Source organism: Corvus hawaiiensis, chromosome 28 (genome assembly GCF_020740725.1).
Source record: "Corvus hawaiiensis isolate bCorHaw1 chromosome 28, bCorHaw1.pri.cur, whole genome shotgun sequence".
Lineage (NCBI taxonomy): Eukaryota > Metazoa > Chordata > Aves > Passeriformes > Corvidae > Corvus > Corvus hawaiiensis.
In genome coordinates, this window is record NC_063240.1 from 4,631,146 (window position 1) to 4,654,812 (window position 23,667).

Here is a 23,667-nt window from a genome sequence, read left to right on the forward strand (position 1 = left end):
CCAAGCTTTAGAACAGAGGCTGTTCCTCAGCACATGGCCATCACTTCATTCCAACTTATCTGTGATCCCTGGAGCCTTTGATCACTGCTAAGACAAAGCAACTGTTCCACTCTGTAGGCTAAAACCAACCCAAATACAAATGGAAGTTCCAAAGTCTTTTATTGTAGCCCTTACATGGCCGAGCTGCCCTCCAGAGGGATGGACTGAGAGAATCCTGAACCCTGGAGAACGTGTTCATTTCACAAGATCCTTCACGTATTTCCAGCCTTCCACTGTGTATTCACAGGCCCTGGTGGGAGCTACAGACAAGGCAGACATGACTGTGTGCACTCCTGCAAGGAAAGCAGACAAGAATTACCCCAAGATCACCATCATTTGAGCCCAATTTCCAACTCCATCACTGTAGATCTCTTTAAACCCTGAGCTCTAACTCAGCTTTTAAACACACTGTGGCCTGAATGATTCGTGCTTCCAGTACAGCTTTATTGTCTCAACAGCATTTGTGACACAGAAATTCCAACTTCAGCACCTGTACATGAGTTAAGACAATTACAAGACTGAGCTGGGTTCTTTGTTCAAGTCCTGTTTTATTTCTGGCCTTGCCACAGACTCCATGGGTGATGCTGGACATGTCACAGTATTTGTGGACTGTGTTTCCCCACAATTATATGAAGACTCTTTGCTGCACCATAGAAACTATATATTACTGGATACTTCTAACATGCTTTGGCCTTCAAACAAAAATATCTAAAATTCTAATAACAGTGGGAATGCTCATCCCTTCTGAAAAGCTGTTCAGACTCAGTTAGTGAGCAGTTATTTTACCTTTATTCCAGGAATCAGAGAGGGAAAAGTCAAATTTTGGAGTGGCGGGGAGCTAGAAAGAGAGAGAGAAACAAAATATCAGCACTTGAGAGGTTTCACTGGGAATTCACATCACCTTGGCAAAGCCTCTTGACCTCAGATGTCAAAAATACTTAGGTGCCTACTCTCTGTAAGCCTCAAATGATGCTTTAAGTCTGGGCTTTGCTCTTTCCTGCAATATAAAGTAGGTGCAAAAGGTAGAAAATATTATTTAGGTGCTACTGAAAAAAAAACATCTCTGTGGTTGTCTCCTTGCAGCAGACTGTTAGTTTGTAACTGTCTGTAATTATGAAAAACCTTTTCAAACTTCAAGCAAAGGCCTCCTGTTTTCTGAGGATTTTAAAAACTAAGAACTACTCATAGAGGAGGGGTCTCTTCAAGCAGTTTAAATTCAACTTGATGAACTGCTGGCAATGTAAGAAATTGGGAGGATAATATATTCATTGGTTCTTTTTAAACATGTAGGATCCTTCAAAAGAAGCTTGGGAATACCACTACATAGGGAAATATCTCCCAGAGCATGTGTGCAATCCCCTCCTTGACCCTGCACAGGGCTGGTCACCCCTTCTCCACTGAAATAACATCTGTGAGCAATGTCTCTGCCCCAAATTCAGAATTTTATTTGCCTTCCATTTCAATCCTCTTTAAAATATTTGCCATGTGAAATCCAGTTTCAACAGTAAAACTCCTGCCAGCCTCACTGGAATCAGAGTATCACCCCCGTATTTTCTCTTCCTCATTCAGAGGAGGTGTCTGTGTTGCAGGGATCACCTGAGCAGCCCTTACCTCCCAGCCCAGGTAATTTGTCCACTCTTGGATAGCTGGAGGCAGCGTTTCTTGAGCTTTTTTGAGTGCTTCAGCACCTTGTGTGCCACTGCCCAGCAGCCCCTGGTCATATGCCACGTACACAGCAGCTCCAGCCAGGCCTCCTTTGATGAGAAACCTGAAAGAGTTGAAATCAGAACAGTTCAGTTCACGTTATGACCATCAGTGCATCTTTCTCAGTGGTTGTGACTGCCAAGGAGATGGTATCAATAACGAAATCTCATGTCTTACTGCAGGCAAAAATCAGCAGAAAAATACCTACCTACCTTCCTTGCCTTCCTAGGACAACTATTCCCTGTCAGCCCCTTGAAACTGCACCAAATTCACATTTTATCAGTGATGGTTTTCAAGAAAAAAAATGAGAAAGTGCCAAGCACCTCAAGAGCATGTGCCACTTTTTAAAGTCTGAGAATCACTGGCGTATACCTCTTCTAAAAGCAACTAAAGGATTTTGCAGTGGGCAAGCCATCCATGTTAATGATGTGGTTCTTCCTGATAAATCTGATATTTATCTGATAAATCTGATAGACACCAGTATCTTGTGAAGCTCCTTACAGTCCAGTGAACACCTGGCCATGGTGTTTGCATTGCCAAGGCTTTTAATATTTCCCTACATGATGCACAGTCACCAGTTTTACAGCTGCAATGGCAACCCACAAAAGGGAAGAAGGGAAGAGAATATTTGGCCTTTCTTGGCATTTTCATTATAAATAAGAGATCTGAGGAGACCGACTTTCCCAAACTCACAGGACAGAGAGGTTTCCCCTTTAAAAAAACCAGCAAAAGCTATTGTGCAAAGGGACAACCCAAACCTTGGCAGACAGCGGTACTGCAGTAGTAGGACATACGATAGATACAGCTGACAAGAGAGAGCCATTTTTTTAAGTCGTGCATTCACACGCATTTTGGGGAAAAGGGATTTCTCTGCTAAAATGCATTGTTCGCTCCCAAGGACACCCTTCTGCACTTCCTCGCTACGGGTGTACGTCCAGATCCGAGCGTCGCGCTGTTCTCGGCCTTATGTTACGTGTCCATGCTTGTCCCCAGACAGCGCCAGAGCCCTGCCCGGCGTGTGCAGACACATACGGGGAGCTCCCAGGCGCTGGGACAGGCGAGGCCAAGGGCGCGGAGCGACGGAGCCGGGCGAGCGGAGCCGAGGTACAGGGCCTGGGGACAGCCGGGGAGCGCTGAGGCGCGGGGGGGGGGGGGGGGGCGGCGTGAAGGGCGGGCCGGGAGAGGAGTGCGGGAGGGCAAAAGCCGGGCAGAGGGTGCGGGAGGGCGGGGGCCGGGTGCGGGCCGGGGCGGGGCGGGCCGGGCGAGCAGGGCCCGGGGACTCACTTGGCGGCGGGGAGCAGGCGGGCGGCCATGGCGGCGGCGGGGCCGGGACCGTCACGTGCCCGCGCGCGGCCCCGCCCGCGCCGCCGCCGTGAGGGCCGTGAGGGGCCGGGAAGGGCCGAGGGCTCGGGGCGGGGGCCGGGCGCGGCTCCTCCGCCTTTGTGGCCGTGTCCCCGCCGCCCGTTTTGTCGCGCTGTGTCGCAGCGCGGCGGCAGAGCAGCTTATCCCGCTGCTCTTCTTCTCCTCCGGACGAGGATCCGTCCTGTGGGCTCTGCCGCCGCCTCCTTCCCGGCGTTCGGCTGCTTTGGGGTCACTGCTGCCAAATGTCATCGGTCTTTAATGAATTAAGCGTCCTCTAAGATTAGACACGAGGGGGTTTTTTTCTCCTGTAGGCTCGCGGTGTGTGAAGGCTGGCTCGGAGTGCAGAGGGCTGTGGGAATTGCCGGTGAAAGATCCTGTTTGTTCTGACCAAAGTGGCTGTGGCTGCCAGGGGAGAGACCCCTCTGGTGGGGTCTCGGTTCTAGAAAAGCCTTTACGTGCCTCTCGCAGGTCGGCTGCCGGCATCAGAGGAAGGAGAACACAGTATTTTGGCTGAAGGGCTCAACTTCAAGACTTCACTTTGTTCCTCACAACTTGGAGGGATATGAAGCCAATTGGAAAAGTGCTTTGTGCCACAGGGGTCGTAGCTGGGCTCATAGCTTTCTTCTGGAAAGACGATTTTAATCCAGGTAGGCTCGTCAGGGGGTGGTTTCAAGCTGAAATATAAGTCACACAAGAGAAAAGGTTGAATTTCCAGACTTTGATGGTCTCGTTCCTGCCCGTAGTCTTACCAGAGTTGGTGGCCCCAAAGCAATGTTTCACTCCCAGAAACAAAGAGAAACTTGAAACAAATAGGAACACAATGGTCTAAGAGCAGGGATCCTGCTGTCTCTGGGGAAAAAAATGGCACTTTGCTACTGCCTTGCTCCTTTTATGTTTTGGTTGTAAATTCCTTGGTGTCAAGAATCATCTCTATAGGTGTGCAGTGCCTGGCACAAGAGGGCTGATGTGTCTCCAAAGTGATGGCAAAGAATAAATGATATGCAGAAGGCTTTTTTTTTTCACTCAGTTCTATATCTTTTATTCTCTTTCCCATAAAAAAGAGAGCTTGTCTGGTGCCCGTGTTGTCGTGACTGGAGCCAGTGCTGGGATTGGAGAGCAGATAGCATATCACTATGCCAGATTTGGTGCTGAAATTGTGTTGACTGCCAGGAGGGAAGCTGTGCTGCAGAAGGTAAGAATCTCTTCCTTGTATGGGGGAAGACATGAGAAATTCAGGCTTTTACCAAAACAACAAAAAAAATTAGTTGTCAGCATGATAAATTTTCCTTCAGAACTGTTGTTAAGCATAAATCCGGAAGAGAAGGTGGCCTGTACAAGAAGATGCATATATGGTGCCTGAGCTTTTAACTGCCTGAACATTTATTTATTTGAGGGAATGGTGTGAAGCTGCATCAGGGAAAGTTCAGATAGGACATTAGGAAAACGTTCTCCACTGAGAGGGTGATCAGTTGCTGGAGCAAGTTCCCCAGGGAGAAGTGGTCATAGCACCAAGCCTGTCAGAGTTCAAGGAACATCTGGGCCACATCCTCAATGATATGGTTTGGTTTGAGGGAGTCCTGTGAGGAGCAGGGATTTGGATTTGATGATCCTTATGGGTCCTTTTCAGTTTGAGATACTTCATGAACTACAATTCCTGCATGATGTTGTGCAGCTTTTCAGAGTCCAAATTGTTCTATTTGTAGCTGTTTTGTTGAAAACCCAGGACTTTTTGTAGGTTAAATGCATTTTTAACCAACTTTTTGACCAACTCAAATAGACGAGGCTTCTTCATCTGTACTTTATGAAGTGGGACAATATTTAGAAAGGGTAACAACTCTTTAACTGTGGGGATATGTGACTTCCAAGGAAAGTTCTTCACTGTGAAATGGTGCAAAAGGTGAGTTGGGGACAGTGAGCATAATAATAGTTCCTAATGATTGGCAGGCATTATTTCAGCAAATAGCTAAAACTGCATATCATTGCCAGGTACATTCACATACTCAACACAGCAAAGGAATTATGAAAGATGAATTCTTTTCCAGTTATTTTGGAAAAAAGAGAATAACTTAATGTAAAGCATAACCCTTGTTCCAGAAGATTTCTGCTGAAGATTGGGGTTTTTACAGTGAATCTTGATCCTTTTCTAAAGCAGATTGTTTTAGCAGACAGTTGAGGTAACTCTTTGCAGGATGCAGATTCAAAGTCTGGATGCAGAATGAGCTCTCCATGGCCCAAACAGCAGTAGATTTTAAAGTAAATGTGTCTCTGTCCAGAATTGACTCTCACTGACTGTAGTACATGCTTTAAGGTGCCCTTTTTTCTTATTCTTTTTCCATATTGTTTAATCTCTGGTGTTCTTTTTCAAGGTGATGGAGAAATGCCTGACACTTGGAGCAAAGAAAATATTTTATATCCCTGCAGATATGTCTTCCCCTTCAGAGCCTGAAAAGGTGATTCAGTTTGCTGTCCAAAAGCTGGGTAAGCATCCTGGGCATCTCTTTGGTTTTCAGGTGTGTGGACAGTTCTCATTCTAGTAGGAGCTTCCCGCTTCAGTTCCCTGAACTGAGAGGGGTGTTAAGGACGTAGATGTACCACCAGAACTAAGTTCTGAGTCTGAATGACACTGAAACATCATGTCAGAAAGTTGTTGTCAAAGTCAAACAGTTTTCCTTTCAATTCTACTCTTGAAGAGCAGTCAAAGCTGCTCCCAGATGGGCATATTTAATCTACCTTCATGGTAAAGCACTTCACAGCCTTCTGAGGGAGTGGTTCAGCCTTCCTGGCATTTCTGAGCTCCCTGGTTGGTGGTCAGGGGATGGGCCCCTTGTTTGACTGCTTTTTCTGCTGTCCAAGGGGGCCTGGATTACCTGGTGTTGAACCACATTGGCACAAACCGTTTCCAGAAGTGGACTGGAGATGTGGAATACACCCGCTGGCTCATGCAGGTGAGGCTTCCCAGCTCACCAGGAACTGGGTGAGTCTGGCTTCTCCTGGGACAGCTTTGGGAAGCTCCAAGGCAAAGCCAAGCCTGTGGCAATGGCTGAGAACAATCCCTTTACTTCATTCACATTTCAAATCAAACACTTTGGAGGCTTTGTTGCTAGAGAGGTGTTTTGCTCGGATGTTGTACATTTGTGAAGAGAAATGTTTGGGAAGAACTTCAGACTTCTTCCTTCTGTCCTTCTTATCTCCTTCTAGCCCAGGAGTTTAGAATTGATGGGCAGTTACAGGCAGTTGTGTTTAGGTCAGGAAGGTCTGTAAGTGAGCAGCCAGCATTTCCTACTGATCTATGGCATGTGCACAATTGCAGAACACAATTAAGGTTGTTTGAAATGGTGTCTGCTGTCTGAGTCTCAGTTCACAAATTTAGAGTTTTCCTGTAGAATCACCCTGGTGCCAGGTTTTGGGACCATGAAAATGAAGAGCTGTTTTCTTGGTTCAGTCTTCTTCACTCAGGTGGGTCATAGTAGTTTCTATTTCATTTTGGAGGGAGGCTGTTTGCTGGAGAGTGGGAACTTAGGGACATGGTAAGAAATTAAAATTTAAGAGAGCAGTGAAGCTCTGAAGAGATGCTGAATTTTGTGCTTCATTGTAGTCTGAGCTCAGTGAAGAGAAGCTTAAAAGGGGAGCAAACTGAGACTGATGTCTTTGACAGGGATTGCAGACTAAAGAACAGCATAGAGAGAAAGCTGGGATAGCCAATTGTATCTTAAAGCCCAGGAATAATTTTGCTCTGAATCTTCTCCATTGCTTTTTCTGGAATCTGAAAGACTCATAGATGCAATGTTTGTCCCCATCTTCAGAGAGATGATTTTTCTCACTTGATGTTTGAAAAGCCAAATCCAGACCGTGCTTCTTTCCATTTCTGACCGCTCTATTGACTTTCTTGGCTCATGCTTTCAAACCCTCTTGCTTCTTTCATGTCTACATTTATTATTCCAGGTGAATTTTTTGAGTTATGTGGCACTTGCAACAGCAGCTCTTCCCACCCTGGAGAAGAACAGAGGCGCTCTGGTGGTTGTTTCTTCCCTCACAGGTTGGTGGCTTTACCTGGAGTAAGTGCTGGCCTTGTGGAAACAATGGTTCCCAATACTGTTCATATACACTGTTCCTATTTCTCTGTTGTTCCACCCCTAAAAGCATTTTCAAACTGTGCTTTTCACAGTGTATAATAACAATAAATATATAATAAGTATAATATAACAATACTTATTCTAATATTATACTTATATAAAGGGATACTCACCTGAACAGAGCATGAGTTGATGCAGTATGACAAAGCCTACATCTTTGCCCAGATTCCCTCTCCATGGATCCTCCTTACACCCAGTTTCCTGGTGTTTTCCATTCTCTTTTCCCTTTCCAGGGAAAATGCCCACTCCCTTCACCACTTCTTACTCTGCCACCAAGTTTGCACTGGATGGATTCTTTGGCTCGCTGCGCCATGAGCTCATCATGCAGAAGAGAAATGTCTCTGTCACATTGTGCATCCTGGGCCTGATTGCTACTGATTCAGCACTGGAGAATATCAGGTAGGTATTTGGAAGAGGATGTAGGAGTCTGGGAGAGAGTTTGTCTGCGGGAATGTGTCTCTTCTTGAAAGCATGCAAAAAAATGCACAGCAGCTCTGTTTGAGAGGGTGTGTGCATCTGTTTGGGGAGAGTGCACCTGCCTGGGCACATCACAGGGTTGTTCATTATGGAACAGGAGCAGGCAGAGCCCTGTGGGGTCAGTCTGCCCAGTTCAAACCCCACCAAGGACCGTGTGGCTTTGAGTGACCCTCTGACCATTCCCTTGCAGGGGCAAAGTGCACCTCAGTGCCTCTCCTGCTCCCGAGGCCGCGCTCGCCATTGTCCGGGGAGGAGCCGCTCGGGCGCACGAGGTTTTCTACCCGGGGTGGCTGCAGCAGCTCTGCTGCCTCTGGGCTTTGTTCCCCAGCAGCAGCAACCAGGTGCTACGGACTTTCTACAACTACAGCAGTCCTTAATGCCCAGTCCCCTCTCCCATCCTCTATCCCTTCTAATCACATTCCTGCCATCCCACTAAGCATCCCACCCAACCACTGGTGTCAAGCAGGAGCAGGGCAGCAGTGGTGGCAAGGTGCCCTTTTCCTAACATGACTCGTGGTCTCTCATCCTGCTTCAGCCATGGTTCTGTTGCTGCTACCCTTCAGAGATCTTTCCCCCTCTTCACTCTGTCTTAGCCCTGCTCCCATCTCCCCTCCTCCTTCAGCCTCACCTGCTTTTACTGCATCCAGCCTCCTCTCAGCCCCAGCTTTAACTCCTGTCTGTCTGTACAGGATGTCCTAGAATGTCTGTACATTCCAGGGACATCCTGCTCCATGACTTCACTGGGTTTTTTTGATTCCATGAAGTAGAATTTTAATCTCTTATTTTAATTAAATTATTTTTAATGTGTTGGTATTATGTGTTGATGCTTCCTCTGTGAAGAAATATTGGTCCCCTGGATTCTGTGGGCCAAGGCCTGTTTGCTGACCTCATGGGACCTGTTAAATTGGCCCAGAGCTTTGGCAATGTCTTCAAGTGTAAGCATTACCTAAAAGCAGGTGCAACTAACAACATGAACTAGAGCCCCAGTTACTTAGCAAGTAAAACTTTTATTAAATAAATTTAGGATTTTTTTTTTTGACCAGAGTGAGGAATTTGACATTGACAAAGCTTGTATCGCACCTGTAACATTGTACAGTCACATCAGTAACTGTGATGGAAGAAACTGTAAATGCTTGTTTTAAACCAGCTTGACCTAGGATTCCCAAAGTCCTTTTTTTCCCATTTTGCATTTGTTCATCTTTTTTCTTTTTTTTTTTTTGTTTTGTTCAAAATTAGACTAAGTTTAAACTTCATGAAATTACTTGTAGCAGAAATAAAGTACATTATACAAATCACATACATAATAGATGTTAAGTATAAAAATGGTATTTACAATAAGTAAACATGGACTATAGAAACACACAGACTCTCACAGCTTCATTCACCTCTCATAAACTCTCAGCGTCAGACACAGAAGGGTGGTTGAGGAGATGTGAAGGTACTGTGCCACAAACACCTGAACAAAGGGCAACTGGAGGAGAATGAGAGTTGGCCGAGATTCTCCAAAATCCCCATAGCTCACTTCAGTATCAATTGCACCAACTTTACCCCACCAACTCTCTGTTCCTATTTCAATGTGCTCACACACCCTCACACACACACCAATGTTTGTGGTACCTTATCAAACTCTGGAATATTGAAATCATTCATTCCTTAATCACTCTGGGGTTTGTTGGTCTGTTCTGCCTTGCTTTCCTTCCCTTATTTTTGTAGAAACTTGAAGAGACTGTTCCAAACTGTTCAAGGGATGTGCCTTGTCAGGATGACACACCCCCCACTCCCAGGGGATCTTTTTTAAATCCAGTTCTGAACTACATTCTGTGCTTTAGAGTATGTGTATATAGTGTATAGAGCTGTCCCTACATATATATATGTGTATATATATATGTATATGCTGCATAATGTATAATCTCTCTCTTGGAGGGGGTGCTGGGGAAAAAAAAATCCCAGAATGGAACCCTCTTTCATCCTATTTTCCTTGCATCTGCTGGGGAAGGCTTTGCAGCGGGTGTGTGAATTCAGAGGGAGAAAAGGTCCTGTTTCATCTGGAATGAGAACTGCCCACTCCCCAGTGCTGGGTATCCGACACAGGGAGGCAGTGCGCAGCCCCTGGGAGGCTTCTCTAGCTGTTCTGGAGATTGCATCTGCTCACACTCTCTCATCTTCTCCTGCCTTCATCAAGAAAATGCTGTTGCCATGGAGAGCTGTGAAACATGGATCTGTTCCATGTGTGGGGAGGCAGTGCAGTTCCTCTAAGTAAAGGGACTGGTTTCCTGTGCTTTCAGCCTAATCAGGGAGTGCTCAGGGTAGGGGCTGGCACCACATTCCAGGAGCTTTGTCTGCAGAAGCCCTTGGAAAGGTAAGACTGAGAGCTCTCCAGATCCTTAACCAGGCTGGTGCTAAGGTGGAGGAGTGACTCAAGCTGAGCAGCTGACTGTGCCCTAATCCTGGAGGAATGTATTTCTCCTTCTTCTTGCTCGTGTTGAGTAGAGATGTGCTCTCTCTCTCTCTTTCTCTCCCCAACCCACCCCCAGCCCCCCGCCCTCCAAAACGTTCAGGCCTATCTGCAGTGCATGCTGAGAAGACACTGTTGCAAAGGTAAACCCCTAATTTCCAATACCTCTTGCAAGCAGTCAGTCTCTGAATGGAAAAGTTTGGTCCTGTGAGCTAGTTTAAAAAAAAAATAGAGACTGTATATATTTATAGTTATCTATGAAAGGGCCAGAAACAGAGCAGGAGGGAGGGAGGGACGGAAGTAAATTTCCACACATCACTGCAGTAACCTAGAGACACACCAGTGGGTTTGCTTGGTCCATGTACTCCAGCCACACCCCGAGAGGAAGAGCTCCGTGTCCCCAGGGGCTGCTGGTTTGCTGGTCCCTTTGCTTTGCACCACGTTAGCAGCAAATATGCGAGTCCAGGCGTGGCAAGAATCTTCCTCCTGGGCAGATATTGAGCCTTCTCTTTAATTGCATGTCTTGGAAAGGAGGGGAGGAGGAAGATGGGGTGGGTAAGGTGGGAAGCCGAGGAAGGAAAGGGGTGGTGTCAAAAGAGTCGATAAATTTACTGGCCTCTCTGAAAATCAACCTGAAGCAGAAATTCTTCCTCTGGACTTTCCTTTCACCTGAACAGAAAGGGAGGAGGGAGGGAATTGGGAGATTAGGAGGACATCTATGCAAACCTCAGGCTTTGAGCTGCTGCTGCTGCTGCTTGAATGTCGACGACTGACCCAAACCAGATCAGCCCTCCCTTGCTCCCCATCTGTAGGCTCTTGGACAGCAGCCCTTCAGGGTCTCACCTGTTCTCTGCTTTTCTGTGATCCCTGTGAATCATGGGATTGTCTCTTCTTAACCCAGAAAGCATTCTTTGCAGACTAACTTCTGGGGCCATGTAACAATTGAAAACTACCGGCGTTTAAAACCTTTTCAGGCAGTCAAAAGCTTTTTGGGAGCAGTTGGACAGCAGAGTAAAACCTTGCTTAGACCACAAATAGGCCACTGGAACCATCTGCCTGTCAGGGCCCCCAGGGCACTCACAGGCCTTGATGAACTTGACCAGCCTCACCTGCAATGTCTGTCCACACTCTGCCCACAGCTCCAAGAGTCTCACTACAGCCCTGTGCCATCAGCCTCTGTCTGATCTACAGCATGGAAGTGCCAGTCTCCATCTGTCCATGGACCTGTCCTCTCCATGGATGTCATTACCTGGGCTCCAGCTCCTGTCTTCCCACCTCGATGTTTATTATTATCATTATAGACCTGCCTGGCAATCACTGGACTATGTCTGACCCTGTTCACCTCCACCAGACCTGAGCCTGATCTTGACTCTCTGGCTTGGCTTTGGGCTTGCCCCATTGCCACAAATTTGCCTGATGATTGTTGAACCTGGCCATTATCTCCAGGCCTGCTCTGGTCACTCTGCTCAGGTGAAACCTCTGCCCCACCAGCTGTGTTTATTGCCTCCATTCCTGGCCTTCCACTCTGCAGGGAGCAGCTGGACCCCTGACTAGAGCTGTGCCCTGATGGTACAGGCAGTTTACCTGTGCTGCAGAAGTGACTCCTGCTTGCTCACTGCTGTCAGTAGGGATGGTTGGCATCCTTGGGCCGTTTCAACTGGACCTTCAAGCGTTTCATGCCAATCTGGAAGCCATTCATGGCCTGGATAGCAGTCTGTGCACTGGATGGGTTGTCAAAGCTTACAAAACCTGAAGGAAGGACACAGGATGGGTGACAGTGGCACTGTTGGTACCATGCTCAATATGAGTGTCATTGTTATTGATCATGCTTCCCTTGCCTACACTTACCAAAACACTTGCTCTGGTTGGTGGCACGATCCATGAACACCTTTGAGGAGATGATATTGCCAAAGGGCAGGAACATCTGCATCAACTCGTTGTCTCCAAACTCCTGGGGGAGATGGTAGATGAAGAGATTGCAGCCTTCAGGACCTGCAGGTACAGGGGCAATGGGGAAGGACAAAACAGAAAGCCCCAAAGGGCAGGGGAAGAGAAATAGGCTCAACTCACAGCACAGCACTGGAGGAGAGCCCTAGCACTGCCTCCTTCTGCTCTGACTTCCCCTTGCTTGTCTCTCAGTCACTGGTCCATGAAGGGTTCTCACGGCTCTTTAAGAGCAACTGGGAGGCTCCATACAAAGCTGGAGTTTCTGGAGAGCAGATTCTCTTTCAAAGCTTGCCTAGCTCCTACACAGGGTGCTGGACACAACCAGCACTGTGAGTGTCTGGGTGCTGTTTTGCTGGAAGGAAATCAGCTGAGGTGAGAGCTCACAGCTGTCCCAGTCCTAGGAGAGCAGCAGACGCTGCTGTGTGAAACCTGCTGCTGTAGCACTCCCTGCAGTGTTGCCTTCAGTCCATAAACCACACCCTTAACTGGAAACCTCCTGGATTGCCACACATCCAATATATGGGCTGACCTGATCCTGTCCACCACTCCTTCACTTGCTCGTTATGAGCACAAGAAATTGCTCCCTTGCTGACACTTGCTGTACCAATCAGGAGCAAAGAGAAAATGCCTTTGCCTCCAAATTCTATTCAGACCAGTTTTGAAATAAGCTGAAAATAAATTCAGTAGGCTATGAAGGCTGAAAAGAGCGGAGAGTATGTTGGAGGGGCTGGCTTGACTGGTTCCACTGTGGTTCTGGCATCAGCAAAGAGGGGGATGACGGCTCTTTGCCCCTGACTGCATAGGGAAAGTGCTGACTCTCATCCCCTTTGGTGTGAAAGGTGTTCCAGGGCCTACTGCCCCTTTGCACCTGGCAGCATCTGGCCAGATGTGAGGTCAGGAAATTTGCACAACAAGCATCCTGTGATCCTTGCCAGTCCACTCACTGCAGACATGAGGTTGTTTCTATAACCCAGCTCCAGCATTAAAAACCAGTGGACAAAAATTAGTGCTGCCTCCTCTCCATTGGCTCTGTGGTGCAGAAGGTGAGCTCCACAAATTCCACCCACACCACTGGACACCCATTCCCACTCTGATTCTCACCTTCTCGCTGCTGCTGCTGCAGGATGGGAGGTTGCTGAGGGATGCTCTGTGCAATGGGGGTGATGGTGGTGGTTGGATACACAGCTGCAGCCCAAGGAGACAGAACAAACCATTTACCTGAGGATCTGGTCAGCCACACAAGGGCCTGAGGGAGACAAGGGAAGCTGGTACCTGCATACTGCTGAACTCCTGTGAAGGCTGGGTGCAAAGTCTCTGCTACTGAAGGGCTCTGGGCTGCAGGGAAAAACACAATCAGAAGCACAGCAAAGGGAATCATTCATGCATTCTGTGTGTGTGTGTGTGTGTGTGTGTGTAGTGGTGTTTCCCACCCTCGCCCCCAAGTGAGTCTCAGTGCCTGGCTGAGAGGGAGCTACAAAAGTGTTTTGTGTGGGGAATCCAGAAAAGAGGAACTAAATGCAGTTCCTTAGGTCTCTGCATGGTGGGGTTTTTTTACTGCTCTCAATACCTGAATATGGCACAAGGCCATTGGTGTAAACTGTTTCCAAGGTTGGATGCCCATTTGGGAATGGTACCACGCCAGTGAATCCATTGGAAATGGGTGCCACCAGTCCTGGCATGGCCGCTGTTCCCAGGAGAGGTGGTGAATGTAGCCCTGAAGAACAAGAAGAGAGGACACCCCATCAAAGTCAAAGTTCCACAAAGCCCCTGCTCCCCCTTTCCACCTGCTTGGCAAGACTGCTGTGTATGAAACCATTATCTCTTCTATTTGGCACACGGAGATGACAGACTGGTGCTGAAACCTTCACAAAATTAAGAAGCAGCACTAGTGGGAAGAGTGTGTGCAGAACTGCCAGCCCTGAGTGCTGTCAGAGCTTTGGGGTGGAACATCTTTGATCTGGGTTTGCACAGCACCTGGCATGACACATGCCTGTTCTGACAGGGGTTTGAACCCAGTATGCATTATTGCTGTGGGATGATCATGAACAATAGCACTGCTGACCTCAGAGTCAAGTGCAATCCTGGGAACCCTGTCCTTCTTCACTGTACAAAAGGGAAAAACTGCAGCAAAAATGCATGGCCGTAGGGCAAGAGGATGTGTGTTGAGCACGTGAGGGGCGGTTGCAGGCGTTTGTGCAGAGCAGAGACTGCTGAGCTCAGAGGCTGTGCTGTTAGAAAGGAGCAAGCTAATGCAGCTGCTGAGCCTGGAGGGGCAGGAACTGCTTCACCTGGGAGTGCTGGGGCAGGAGGTTCCCCGGCCGGGGAGGCACTCACCTGACGCTGGTGCGATGGGAGCGGCTGGCAGCCCATTGAGACTGACGGCACCGATCTGCTGGATGTGGCACGGGGAGAAGGCGACGCCCGGGCTCAGGTAGCTGCCGTGGGAGGTGGAGAGAACCGTGGTCTGCTGCTGCATCAGCTGCAAAGCAGGACCGTGCAGTCAGGGCCTGGCACTGCCTGGGGCCTCCTGCTGCCAGGGCCCTGCAGAGCTGGGGGAGGCTGCACAGACCAGCCTGGCTCTCACCTCCACCAGGTCCTGCCACCTGCCCTGGAGCTTCCCCCGACACTGCCAGACCTACTGGGGTGGGCAGTGAGGGCTGTCCTCCCCAGGCCCTGTCCCCATACCCGGGGCCCACGAGGTCCCTGCAGCCACGTACTCAAACAGCTTCTGCCCCTGCCAAGGTGGGACAGTGGCCTGGCCACCCACAAGAGCCCCCGAGAGCTGGGCACAGCTCCCCGTCCTGCAGGCAGGGGACACAGCTCGGGGGGCATCCCAGTCCACAAAGCCAGGGCCGCGGCTGGGCACCCTCCATGCCTCACCCGCTCCGTGGGCCAGCAGCCTCAAGGGGTCTCAGCTCACTCAGCTGGGCACCAGGGCATCGGGACAGGCCCCTTCAGCTCAGAGAGCTCCTGCAGTGGAAGGGAGCAGGGCAGGGCTGTGCTCCTGGCAGCCGGCAGCACCGTCTGCCCACAGGCCCTTCTGCACTGTCAGGCACAGGCCGCTCTCCCTGGTCACTTCTCCTGGGACAGTGCCAGACATTAAATAGCACAGCTTTGCCTCGAGGAACGGAGTCCAAATCCCTCTGCTTTTGCCCAGCCTCAACGAGCAGAAGGTGCTGGGAGACACACAGGGCTCACTCTGGCACGGACACCCTGCTGTGCAACGAGGTGTGTGCCCAGGCCCAGTTCCTGTGGCCTGCTTTGCCCTCAGAGGTCTGCCCCGTGATCCACTGAGCTCAGCCTGTCCTCTGGCACTGGCCTGCACCCTGGGGCCAGGGGACATCAGCTCCTCGTGGTGCCATGACACACCTGCCAAGGCAGAGATGCGCAGTACAAAAGGAAGGGTGGGAAGGTTGGGACGAGGGCTAAGAGATGAAAAAGTCCTTCTGGTCCTATTTGACCATCAGCGGGAGCATAAGATCCCCTCAGAGTGCAGTGGCAACAAAGACTCAGTTCTGGATACAAAATTATCCAGCTCCTTTATCAGCTTTGTCTTCACGTCAAGCAAGAAGAGCAGGGGAGGTACAGGCACGGCTCTTAGGAAACCAGAGATTCTCAGGAGGTGCTGAGGGGTGACACAAAGCAAAACCCAAGAAAACAACAAAAATCTTCCTTACATTGCCACATCCCACTGTCTGCTCTGCACCACAAACACACAGCTCTCCAGGAGCCTACCTCTTCACAAAGGGGTGAAGCCTGCAAGGCAGTTTGGCCCAGGGCTCCGCTGAAGGATCTGGTAACTGTGAAAAGTTCATGGCAAGCTAAACCTCCCAGTTTCCTCCACACAGAAGCTGATCGTTGCTTTTGCATAAAAAGAAGAGGAATCTCATAGCATGGCTGCCCCTGTAAGCTGGCACAAGCAAAGCCATGGGGTGAAATTGGCTCGAGCCCTTTTTGGGGATGGGCGAGTGCTCCCAGGCCTGTCCCAAGGCAGGGGCTCTGCGGGCACGGGGACTGACAGCACAGAGGGTCACTCCTGTGACCAGGAAAAACCCTGGTATCACCTCCCTGTTCACCACCACATCATCCTTGGCTCCCCTGGAGCTGGATTCACTCCTGTCATCAGGAGCCACCCACCCCGAGCCAGAACTGCAGCGAAAGGTGGCCTCCCTGGGGTCACAGGGCCCTGCTGAGCCTCTGTGCAAGAGCCCCCACGTGTTCCTGCTCCTGTCCCCACACTGTCCCCACTCAAGGGTGCAGGAACCAACGCGTTTCCTACTCACTCTGTGAACACTGATCTTCTCTTTCCTCATTAACGCCTGTTCTGTGCCGGGCTCTGGCCGGACCAAGGCCTCCACCCAGCTGCATGAGCACCAAACTGGCACTCTGGAATTGTTCTCATCACTTGCATAAAATTACCATAATGAACCATAAGAGCAGAAATAAAAGGGGGGGAGGTGTGCATAAATTATGTTTTGTGTTTGGAACTAATTGATTTATGATATACAAGAAATATTCGACCATTATAAGCACTTAGTAAATTGCCCTAGCCGCTTTTTAAAGACTTTAGGTCTCTTTTGTATTGATAATTATTTTTTTTTCAGCTCCCAAACATTTCCCTGAGTCCACCTGAACTAACTTGTTCAATAAAATGAACTCATTTGCAGAGGCACCTGGGATCAAAGCCTGATTTAAGCACTGAAATAAACTGCTTTCAGATGCTTAGCCAGTTGTACTTCCCAGATGAGACTTTTTCTTACAGTTTCAACTAACATGCACTGTTTGACTATTTTAAGTATCTTATTTTGCATATTTGCATAGATCTGAGTAACTTTAGACTGAACTTAGTGTATGATTATTTCATGTTTAATTTGAGATTGTTTTTGAAGAAAAAGGCTATTAATATAAATTTAAAACAGGCAACTGAAAACAAAAACAAAACAACCCAGGCTCCAGACTTCTTCCTAAACTCCTGGGGACCACTTTGGCTCGGTAACACAGCAAACCCCGTGGGGACAGGGAGAGAAAGTTGGTGTGTAATAAATTATGACTCTAAGAACCTGTGGTGCCTCTGATGCACCAGTTCACCCCAGCAGCACTCACTCCTGTCAGTCTGGTTCAGCCACATCCATAATGGTCAGCTGCATCTCCCAGCCCTGGGGGGAACCTTGGGCGCAGCATCTACTCCTCCAAGCCCAGAATCAGGAAGGCACGAGGAGTTTTGGGCTTCCCCTGAGCCCTGGCTTACCAGAGGTCCCAGCTCCCAAGGGCTGCCCATGGCAGAGCAGTTTGAGGAACCCTAATGAGATTCAGCATGGAAGTCCCTCTCTTTTGCCTCCACTTTCAGAGATGTTAGATGGCATTTCAAAGGGATGATTCCCTCTCCCTCTGATGGTGACACTGTATGAGGACTGGCTGGGATCTCTCCTCCCAGAAGGGAGACCAAAGATGAGGATGGCACAAGAGAGGAAAGCCAGGTGTGAGGTCAGTGCCTCGGGGAAAAAAAAAAAAGGAGAACCAAACCCAGTGGAAATTAAAAGGAAAGGAAGGAAAAAATCCTGAAAAAGTGAGACAGGCTGAGTCTCGAGTCACGGGGAAAGCAAAAATAAAGTCACAGAGCAGGAAGGCCAGTGAAGAATCAGAGACAGAGCAGCACAGTAACAGACAACTGAGGAGAAAGAAGATGCAGATAAGCAAGGAGGCACAGCTTAGACCTGACTGCCTTCTTGTCATCAGCAGGAGTTCCTGAAGATTAAAAGACTGAGTCTGGAAGATCTCACTGCTCGTCCTCCTTACACAGCCTGGAGCTCAAGCTGATAAAGCACCTCCTGCCATCATAACCTCACTGTGTGGTCCATTCCTGCCTTCTTCACCACCACACCATGCCCAAGTCAGGGCCATCTCTAGGACAGCAGGAATCACACCAGGATGATCATCTCATGGGTGACCCACAGAGATTAGCTACAGATAAGCTACAACCTCAGGTGCAGCTGGCTCCTGGGCTGGACAGAAGATTCCTGGTGAAAGATGGTGCCTGGTCAGAAAGGGTACGTCGAATAATCTGTATTGGACCAATTCTATGTTTGGCTTGCAAAATTCCCCCAAGTTATGGAGCCTCATGTGTATTTCCTTTTTTCTCATCCACACACTTAAAAGGCATTTGGCAGTTTCTGGGGAATGTTTGAGAGGAAAGAGCCAATAAATGAGAAAGAGTTCCTTCTCTGTCACACAAATGAAAGAAAGGAGCTGCTGAAGCCAGAGGAGAAAGAGGTGTCCACATATACGAGAAGAACAGGTTTATTTGCACTCCCCCCTGGAAAATTACTTTCAGTAACAGTATCTACTTTTGAGTTCTTTGTTGAGACAAGAACCTCTTGTGCCTTGAGCAATTTTTGAGCCTCCTTCCATGGGCTTTACACTTTATGCATGGAGACCTGAAAATGATAGTCACCAAAGAGGCTCAAACGATGCTCCACCACAGCTGATGTGGGACTTGTTGAGTTTGGGACCTACCTCGAACATCAGTGGCAGTTACCACCATGGCTCCAAGGCAAGGAGGTTCTCTCACTAAAACCCAAAGCACAGCCAGGCTGCTGGAACACCTCTGGCTCTCTGCTACCCACTGCTCCCTGTCCAGCATCTTGCAAACCCCACAGTCCCACTGGCCAAGTGAGAAAACCTGGGAGCCAAGGACAGCTGGGGGGAAAAGGGTATTTCAGCAGAGAAATAAACTCATGAAGCTGGATCCCAGAGCTCTCCTAGTGCTCCAGAACCAGAGAAGCACATATTTGTGCCACAGACCCAGAGGAAGGGTTCACAAGTTGGTATCACATATCTGGCAGACATCGCCCAGGAACCATGGCTCCGAGCTGTCCTCAAAACAAGACAGAAAGATACTGGGTCATGACTGACCTGTTCCCAACATCTCCACATCAGAGAAATCCCAGGCTCACTTTGAGGAGGCCCCAGCTCTCCCCTGCCCCCCCACCCCAGGAGAAAAGCGCACAAAACCTGTGCAAGACAAGGCAGCTGACTGGAGAAACGAGCCAGGAGCATTCTCAGGTGCTGGGAAGCTCTCCCACAGTTGCCAAGAGATCAGTTTGTGGTCTCCCAGGTGCTGCCCGGGGCCAGCAGGGCAGCGTTCCCCACCCACCCCCGCGGGATACTCACAGCCTGCGCATAGGCGCTGTATGGGCTGAACGGCAGGGAGAGAGATGGAGTGAAAATCCCCAGCTGCCCCACCATTTGCTGCATACGGCGGAGGGTCCTCTCCTTATCTGTGTCAGCAAACTTCACCACTAGACTGGAGGAGGCACCCTAGGCACAGAGAGAGGAGACAGAGAGGAGGCAGGAGAGAAGAGGCATGGGACAGCCAGAGAGTCAGCGGTCAGGCAAGGGAGGACGGGGCAGGACAGGTGGCAGAGAGGAGTGGGAAGAGGAGCAGAAGAGCAAATATTGGCATGGAAGTGCTGGGGAGCTGCCTGGAACCTGGGCTGTGCCCTTCCCCATCCGTCTGTCCATCCAACCCTTCCCCTCTCATACCCTTCCCCTCACACCTGAGCCTCGCACAGCTGCCTGCATGGATGCACACATCCCCGGCTGCATTCACCAGGTGCTGGTGCAGCCAGGAACAGCCAGGGCATCAATGGTCACAAGCACCATCTTTCCACTATCATGAGCTTGGCTGGACAGGCAGCAGCTCCTGGCAGCTGGGAATACTCCTGCTGCAGCAGTGCACTGTCCTGTCCATGAGGTGCCCCAATTTCAGGTTGGAGATTGCCAGAGATGAGGCCACAGCTGCAGCTCCACTTGCACAGGAAGGCCTGGCTATGGCTACACAACCCCACACAAGGCACAAAGGGTTCCCACCCACACCCAGCCCGCCCCAGAGGCCTCCTCTACTGCCTAAATAAGAAGCCAAGGAGTGTGCTCAGATGCTGAACCCATGTGGATGAATTGTCAGCTTTCACCCTGCTCAGTTTTGAACTACTCCAGGTAGTTGTTTCCAAGACAAAATCAAGGCCTGATTTTTGGCTTTTATTTAGTTTTTATAGCTGTGAGTGCTGTCACTCCCAGTCTGGACGAACACAGCCACAAACAGCAGCCCAGGGGACAGGATGGTCACTACGAGTGGAGCACAGATGTGCACACACACACCCACACACCTCCCAACCACACCAGCTGGACACTGCAGTCGAACCTGTCATGGGTTTTTGGAGAGTGTGGGGAGGTCCCTGCAACAGGAAAATGGGACAAGGATTAGGAAGAGGGTAGGTCCCCTGGCCTTATACTCACGGGCATTGTCTGGCTGCCATGGAGTGCGTGGATTGCTGCCTGAGCCTCTGTGTGAGATGAGAACTTTACAAAAGCACAGCCTGGAAAGGGACAGAAAGAGCACAGGAGATTGCAGTGACAGGACTGCTGTGAAAGTGCCATCACGCAAGAGACAGTGTCTGTATCTCAGGTAAGGCAAAGGAAAGCCACCCCAAGGAAGCAGGGAACAAAAAGGATGACTCATCCCAAGTCCTCTATCCTGGAAAAAAGAGGAAGGGTCTCAAATTATTACTTCAATGATATACTCTACAGATGATGACACCATCTCCACCCTTGCCCCGATCACCTCTTCCCCAAATTCTCTGTGGACTGCTCATTGTGGGTGCAAACACTTCAACCTGCAGCCCCAGACTGACAGAACAGGCTCACGAGTGACCCTGCTAGCTCAGCTAATCGTGCTCTGCTTCCCCTCCTGTTCCCTCACTCTCTGCCCACCTTCCCCAATCCTTCCTGGCAGCAGATGACTCTTCCTGCTCCCTATTCCTGGCTGTTTATGGGTTCCCATAAATACAGAGAGGGGAACAAGAGCCCCAGTAGGAAGGTGAGGATGGTGAGCACTCAAAGAGCAGGGACAAAGGGCAGGACACACAGAGGGTTCCCACCTTTGCTGTTCCCATCAGGTCCACGGAGCACCGTGCATTCATCAATGACCCCAAATGGTTCAAAGAGCCGGAGCACGTCATCCTCAGACTGCTGCTTATTTAACATGCCCACAAAGAGCTTCCTGTCCCCTAGGGGCAAACACAGAAACATCAACCTTCTATGAGGCTTGCAGTCCAGAGCAGGAGGAGAGGAACACTTAAGCACAAAACAGCCTAGTGTTAAAAACATGCCTGGCATGGAAATGATTTGCTGTTGGCTGAAATTCTTCCAGGGGTGAGAATGCAGGATCTGCCCAAGATCCTCATACCTTCAAGGGTTTCTGTGGCTTCCCCTGTCCTACCCTCCCCAATGGAAAACAAAGGAATTATAATTTCCTTTCATTCATTAGCCTTTTCTTTCGAATAATCCAAAAGAAATGATAGTAAGAAAAAATGTCTGGGCAATTCCATTTCTGTTGATCAGCATGTGAAGTCCAACAGGTACCTTAGGAAACACAGCAGACCAACTCAGGCAGGGTGATATATTCCAGGAATGACTTTGACTTCTGCTTCCTTTTCCTTCTCTCGAAGACCCCCATCTCCTTAGCTGCCGTGTAACCAAGCATCTTGATTTCCATTTGCCCCTCCCCTCTCCAGTCTAACCAGCTATCTCCTCAGGCCTGGGATAAACCCTGGCATCCTGGGTCCTGATTTGCCTCACTGTAGGATCACCCAAATACCAGACAGCTGGGTGAAGGCCAATCATCAGCTCCCCCCTCTCCAGTGGCATTGTGTACCTGTGTCACACTGGCAGGGAGCTGGAAGAGTGGCCAACACATCCAGGACTTTGAGCTCAGAGTCCTTCTGGGTTCCGACTCAGAAGAGAGAAGTGAGGATTATGGTTTTGTTGGGATGGGTAAGTGTGGAGGCAAGGAAGGTGCAGAGTGCCTTCTCCCACTCTCTCCCCCCATCAGCACCCACAGGAGCCCATCCCATGCCTGATGCTGGCCAGTCAAGCACAAACACAGCGGTGTTTGGGGCAGCATCCTCCCCAGACTGATGGGAACAGCAGTGAAACAGCACAACATGGAAATCCCAGCCTAAACACCAGCCCAGTCTCTGGTTTTGCCAGGAAAGAGTTGTGCCAGCTCCAGAGCTCACCCTCCCCCACTGCCCCAGATCTGCGTGGGGAGACATGACCCACAGGAGGGAACGTGTCGAGATGTGGCTCCGGAGCAGCAGTGCCAGAGGATTCCTTATTGTTAGCGACAGGATCAGAGGGGCTGGCTCCAAACAAACCAATGCAATGTGACGCACGTCAGGGGCAATAGCAAGGGAGCTGCTCTCTGTTTGAGAGTGCAGTGACCTGAAAAACAACAGGTCTTGGAGCTACAGCAGCAGAGCAGCTCCGGGGGGGTGCTGTGTACGGATGGCAGGCAAGGATGGCACATGACACATTCACACTGTCACCAAGGCTCGCCCCAGCCCCATCCCTGCTCCCCTTGGCTCAGGAGATGGTTCCCCACCTTCCCCACTGCTCAGCCAGGTACACAAACGCTCAGCAGCACACACAGGCAGGACCTACACGTGCCATGTGTCCCTCACAGAAAAGCAGATGCACACACGCAGCACTAATGGATGAGCACAAAGGCCCACATACGCCCAGGAACACACTTGTACATCCCCAGCCCCCGGGGATGCCTTCCAGAATGAAATTCCTTAGTGAGCAAGAGGAATGTGCAGACAGACGAACTCAGCCAGCATGCGGACACCACAGGGAGTCACCTCACCCTGCCCTAGGGCCCCAGCACAGGCTCAGCCAGGCACAGCTCTCCTGTAGCCCCAGGCAGACATGTGCCACTTGTGTCCACCACACACATCAAGTGTTAGAAGTGCTACAGCCCAGGCTCTTAACTCAGTCCCAAACAGATACTCCTGATTTATATAACTAGAAGTGGCTGAAATATATGGCTCTGTGTATTTTTTTAAAGGCCAAATTCCCCAGCTTTCCTGTTTTCATGATTCCCTGGGTAACTAAGCCCATGAGAATTTCATCCCCTTCTGTTTTCCTTGTGATTCTTTCTACATTTCTCCCTGCCCCTGCATGGCAATGGCTGCCTTTGGAGACATTATTTCAGCTGATTGAGTCCATTCAAATCGGTGATGCCCAATAATCCCCAGCCAAGGCACAGGAGTTGATAAAGCAGGTGCTGTACAGCTGCCTGCTGAGCAGGGAGACAGCACCTGCTCCCACAAGGGCCAGCTCTGAAGTGCTGGTGGTCAAACCAACCAAAAAACAGCACATAGAGAAGGTGAAAAATCTGACTGGAAGAGGGGGGGTGAAAGAAAAGGGACTGGACAGGAACAGATTTACTGGGCAGTGAAGAGGAACATGAAAACTAAAGGAGCAGCAGCTCTGTGCTCTGACTGACATCACCTGGTGCCAGATGTGAGCCTAGTTTGGCCATGGCAGGGGACACTGGAGCTCGGTAGGGTTCCTCCTTCCTCTACCCTGAATCTCCATTGCAGCTGCGACCAGGCCTTATTTCAGACAGGTGCACCACGCTGCAGCCTTTGGGTGGCAGACACAAGGAGCTCCTTAAAAAAATCACCAACAAAGGGGAGAAATACACTG

General features: G+C 49.7%; 3 protein-coding genes across 6 annotated transcripts in view; 1 reads left to right on the forward strand and 2 right to left on the reverse strand.

The window, feature by feature from the left end:
- Positions 1-142: 142 nt before the first annotated feature.
- MICOS13 (mitochondrial contact site and cristae organizing system subunit 13) lies at positions 143-3,092 on the reverse strand. The gene is made up of 4 exons (XM_048288378.1): positions 3,028-3,092; positions 1,651-1,807; positions 826-877; positions 143-332 (listed from the first exon to the last, which is right to left on the reverse strand). Exons 1-4 carry the CDS (start codon positions 3,054-3,056, stop codon positions 235-237), a joined length of 336 nt encoding a protein of 111 aa, XP_048144335.1. The 5' UTR covers positions 3,057-3,092; the 3' UTR covers positions 143-234.
- Positions 2,254-8,528, forward strand: HSD11B1L (hydroxysteroid 11-beta dehydrogenase 1 like). 3 transcript variants are annotated; one of them, XM_048288375.1, is made up of 8 exons: positions 2,254-2,847; positions 3,417-3,752; positions 4,167-4,297; positions 5,472-5,583; positions 5,959-6,050; positions 7,048-7,141; positions 7,472-7,637; positions 7,906-8,528. In XM_048288375.1, the coding sequence occupies exons 2-8, from the start codon at positions 3,668-3,670 to the stop codon at positions 8,090-8,092; spliced, it is 867 nt and encodes a 288-aa protein (XP_048144332.1). In that variant the 5' UTR covers positions 2,254-2,847; positions 3,417-3,667; the 3' UTR covers positions 8,093-8,528. The 3 variants fall into 3 exon arrangements, with proteins under 3 accessions (XP_048144332.1, XP_048144333.1, XP_048144334.1); XM_048288376.1 differs by having other exon boundaries at positions 3,574-3,752; XM_048288377.1 differs by lacking the exons at positions 2,254-2,847; positions 7,472-7,637; positions 7,906-8,528 and having other exon boundaries at positions 3,140-3,752; positions 6,476-7,135.
- A 174-nt stretch (positions 8,529-8,702) lies between these two features.
- The window catches only part of CELF5 (CUGBP Elav-like family member 5), a 37,405-nt gene continuing 22,440 nt past the window's right edge, over positions 8,703-23,667 (reverse strand). For both annotated transcript variants that reach the window (XM_048288374.1, XM_048288373.1), the window contains exons 4-13: positions 21,054-21,182; positions 20,413-20,492; positions 19,288-19,434; positions 14,452-14,596; positions 13,685-13,831; positions 13,390-13,452; positions 13,219-13,302; positions 12,019-12,162; positions 11,755-11,919; positions 8,703-10,839 (exon numbers count right to left, since the gene is read on the reverse strand). In XM_048288374.1, the coding sequence (XP_048144331.1) occupies positions 11,792-11,919; positions 12,019-12,162; positions 13,219-13,302; positions 13,390-13,452; positions 13,685-13,831; positions 14,452-14,596; positions 19,288-19,434; positions 20,413-20,492; positions 21,054-21,182 (1,067 nt within the window). In that variant the 3' untranslated portion in view covers positions 8,703-10,839; positions 11,755-11,791. The remainder of the gene's footprint in view (positions 10,840-11,754; positions 11,920-12,018; positions 12,163-13,218; positions 13,303-13,389; positions 13,453-13,684; positions 13,832-14,451; positions 14,597-19,287; positions 19,435-20,412; positions 20,493-21,053; positions 21,183-23,667) is intronic.

Bases quoted from the DNA above. Each gene is read 5' to 3' on its own strand.
- MICOS13 (XM_048288378.1), bottom strand. From the start codon at position 3,056: ATGGCCGCCCGCCTGCTCCCCGCCGCCAA. The intron at 1,808-3,027 runs GTGAGTCCCCGG...CAACTCTTTCAG, and splicing joins CGCCTGCTCCCCGCCGCCAA to GTTTCTCATCAAAGGAGGCC. The intron at 878-1,650 runs GTAAGGGCTGCT...CTCTCTTTCTAG, and splicing joins CAAATTACCTGGGCTGGGAG to CTCCCCGCCACTCCAAAATT.
- HSD11B1L (XM_048288375.1), top strand. From the start codon at position 3,668: ATGAAGCCAATTGGAAAAGTGCTTTGTGCCACAGGGGTCGTAGCTGGG. The intron at 3,753-4,166 runs GTAGGCTCGTCA...CCCATAAAAAAG, and splicing joins GAAAGACGATTTTAATCCAG to AGAGCTTGTCTGGTGCCCGT. The intron at 4,298-5,471 runs GTAAGAATCTCT...TTCTTTTTCAAG, and splicing joins GGGAAGCTGTGCTGCAGAAG to GTGATGGAGAAATGCCTGAC.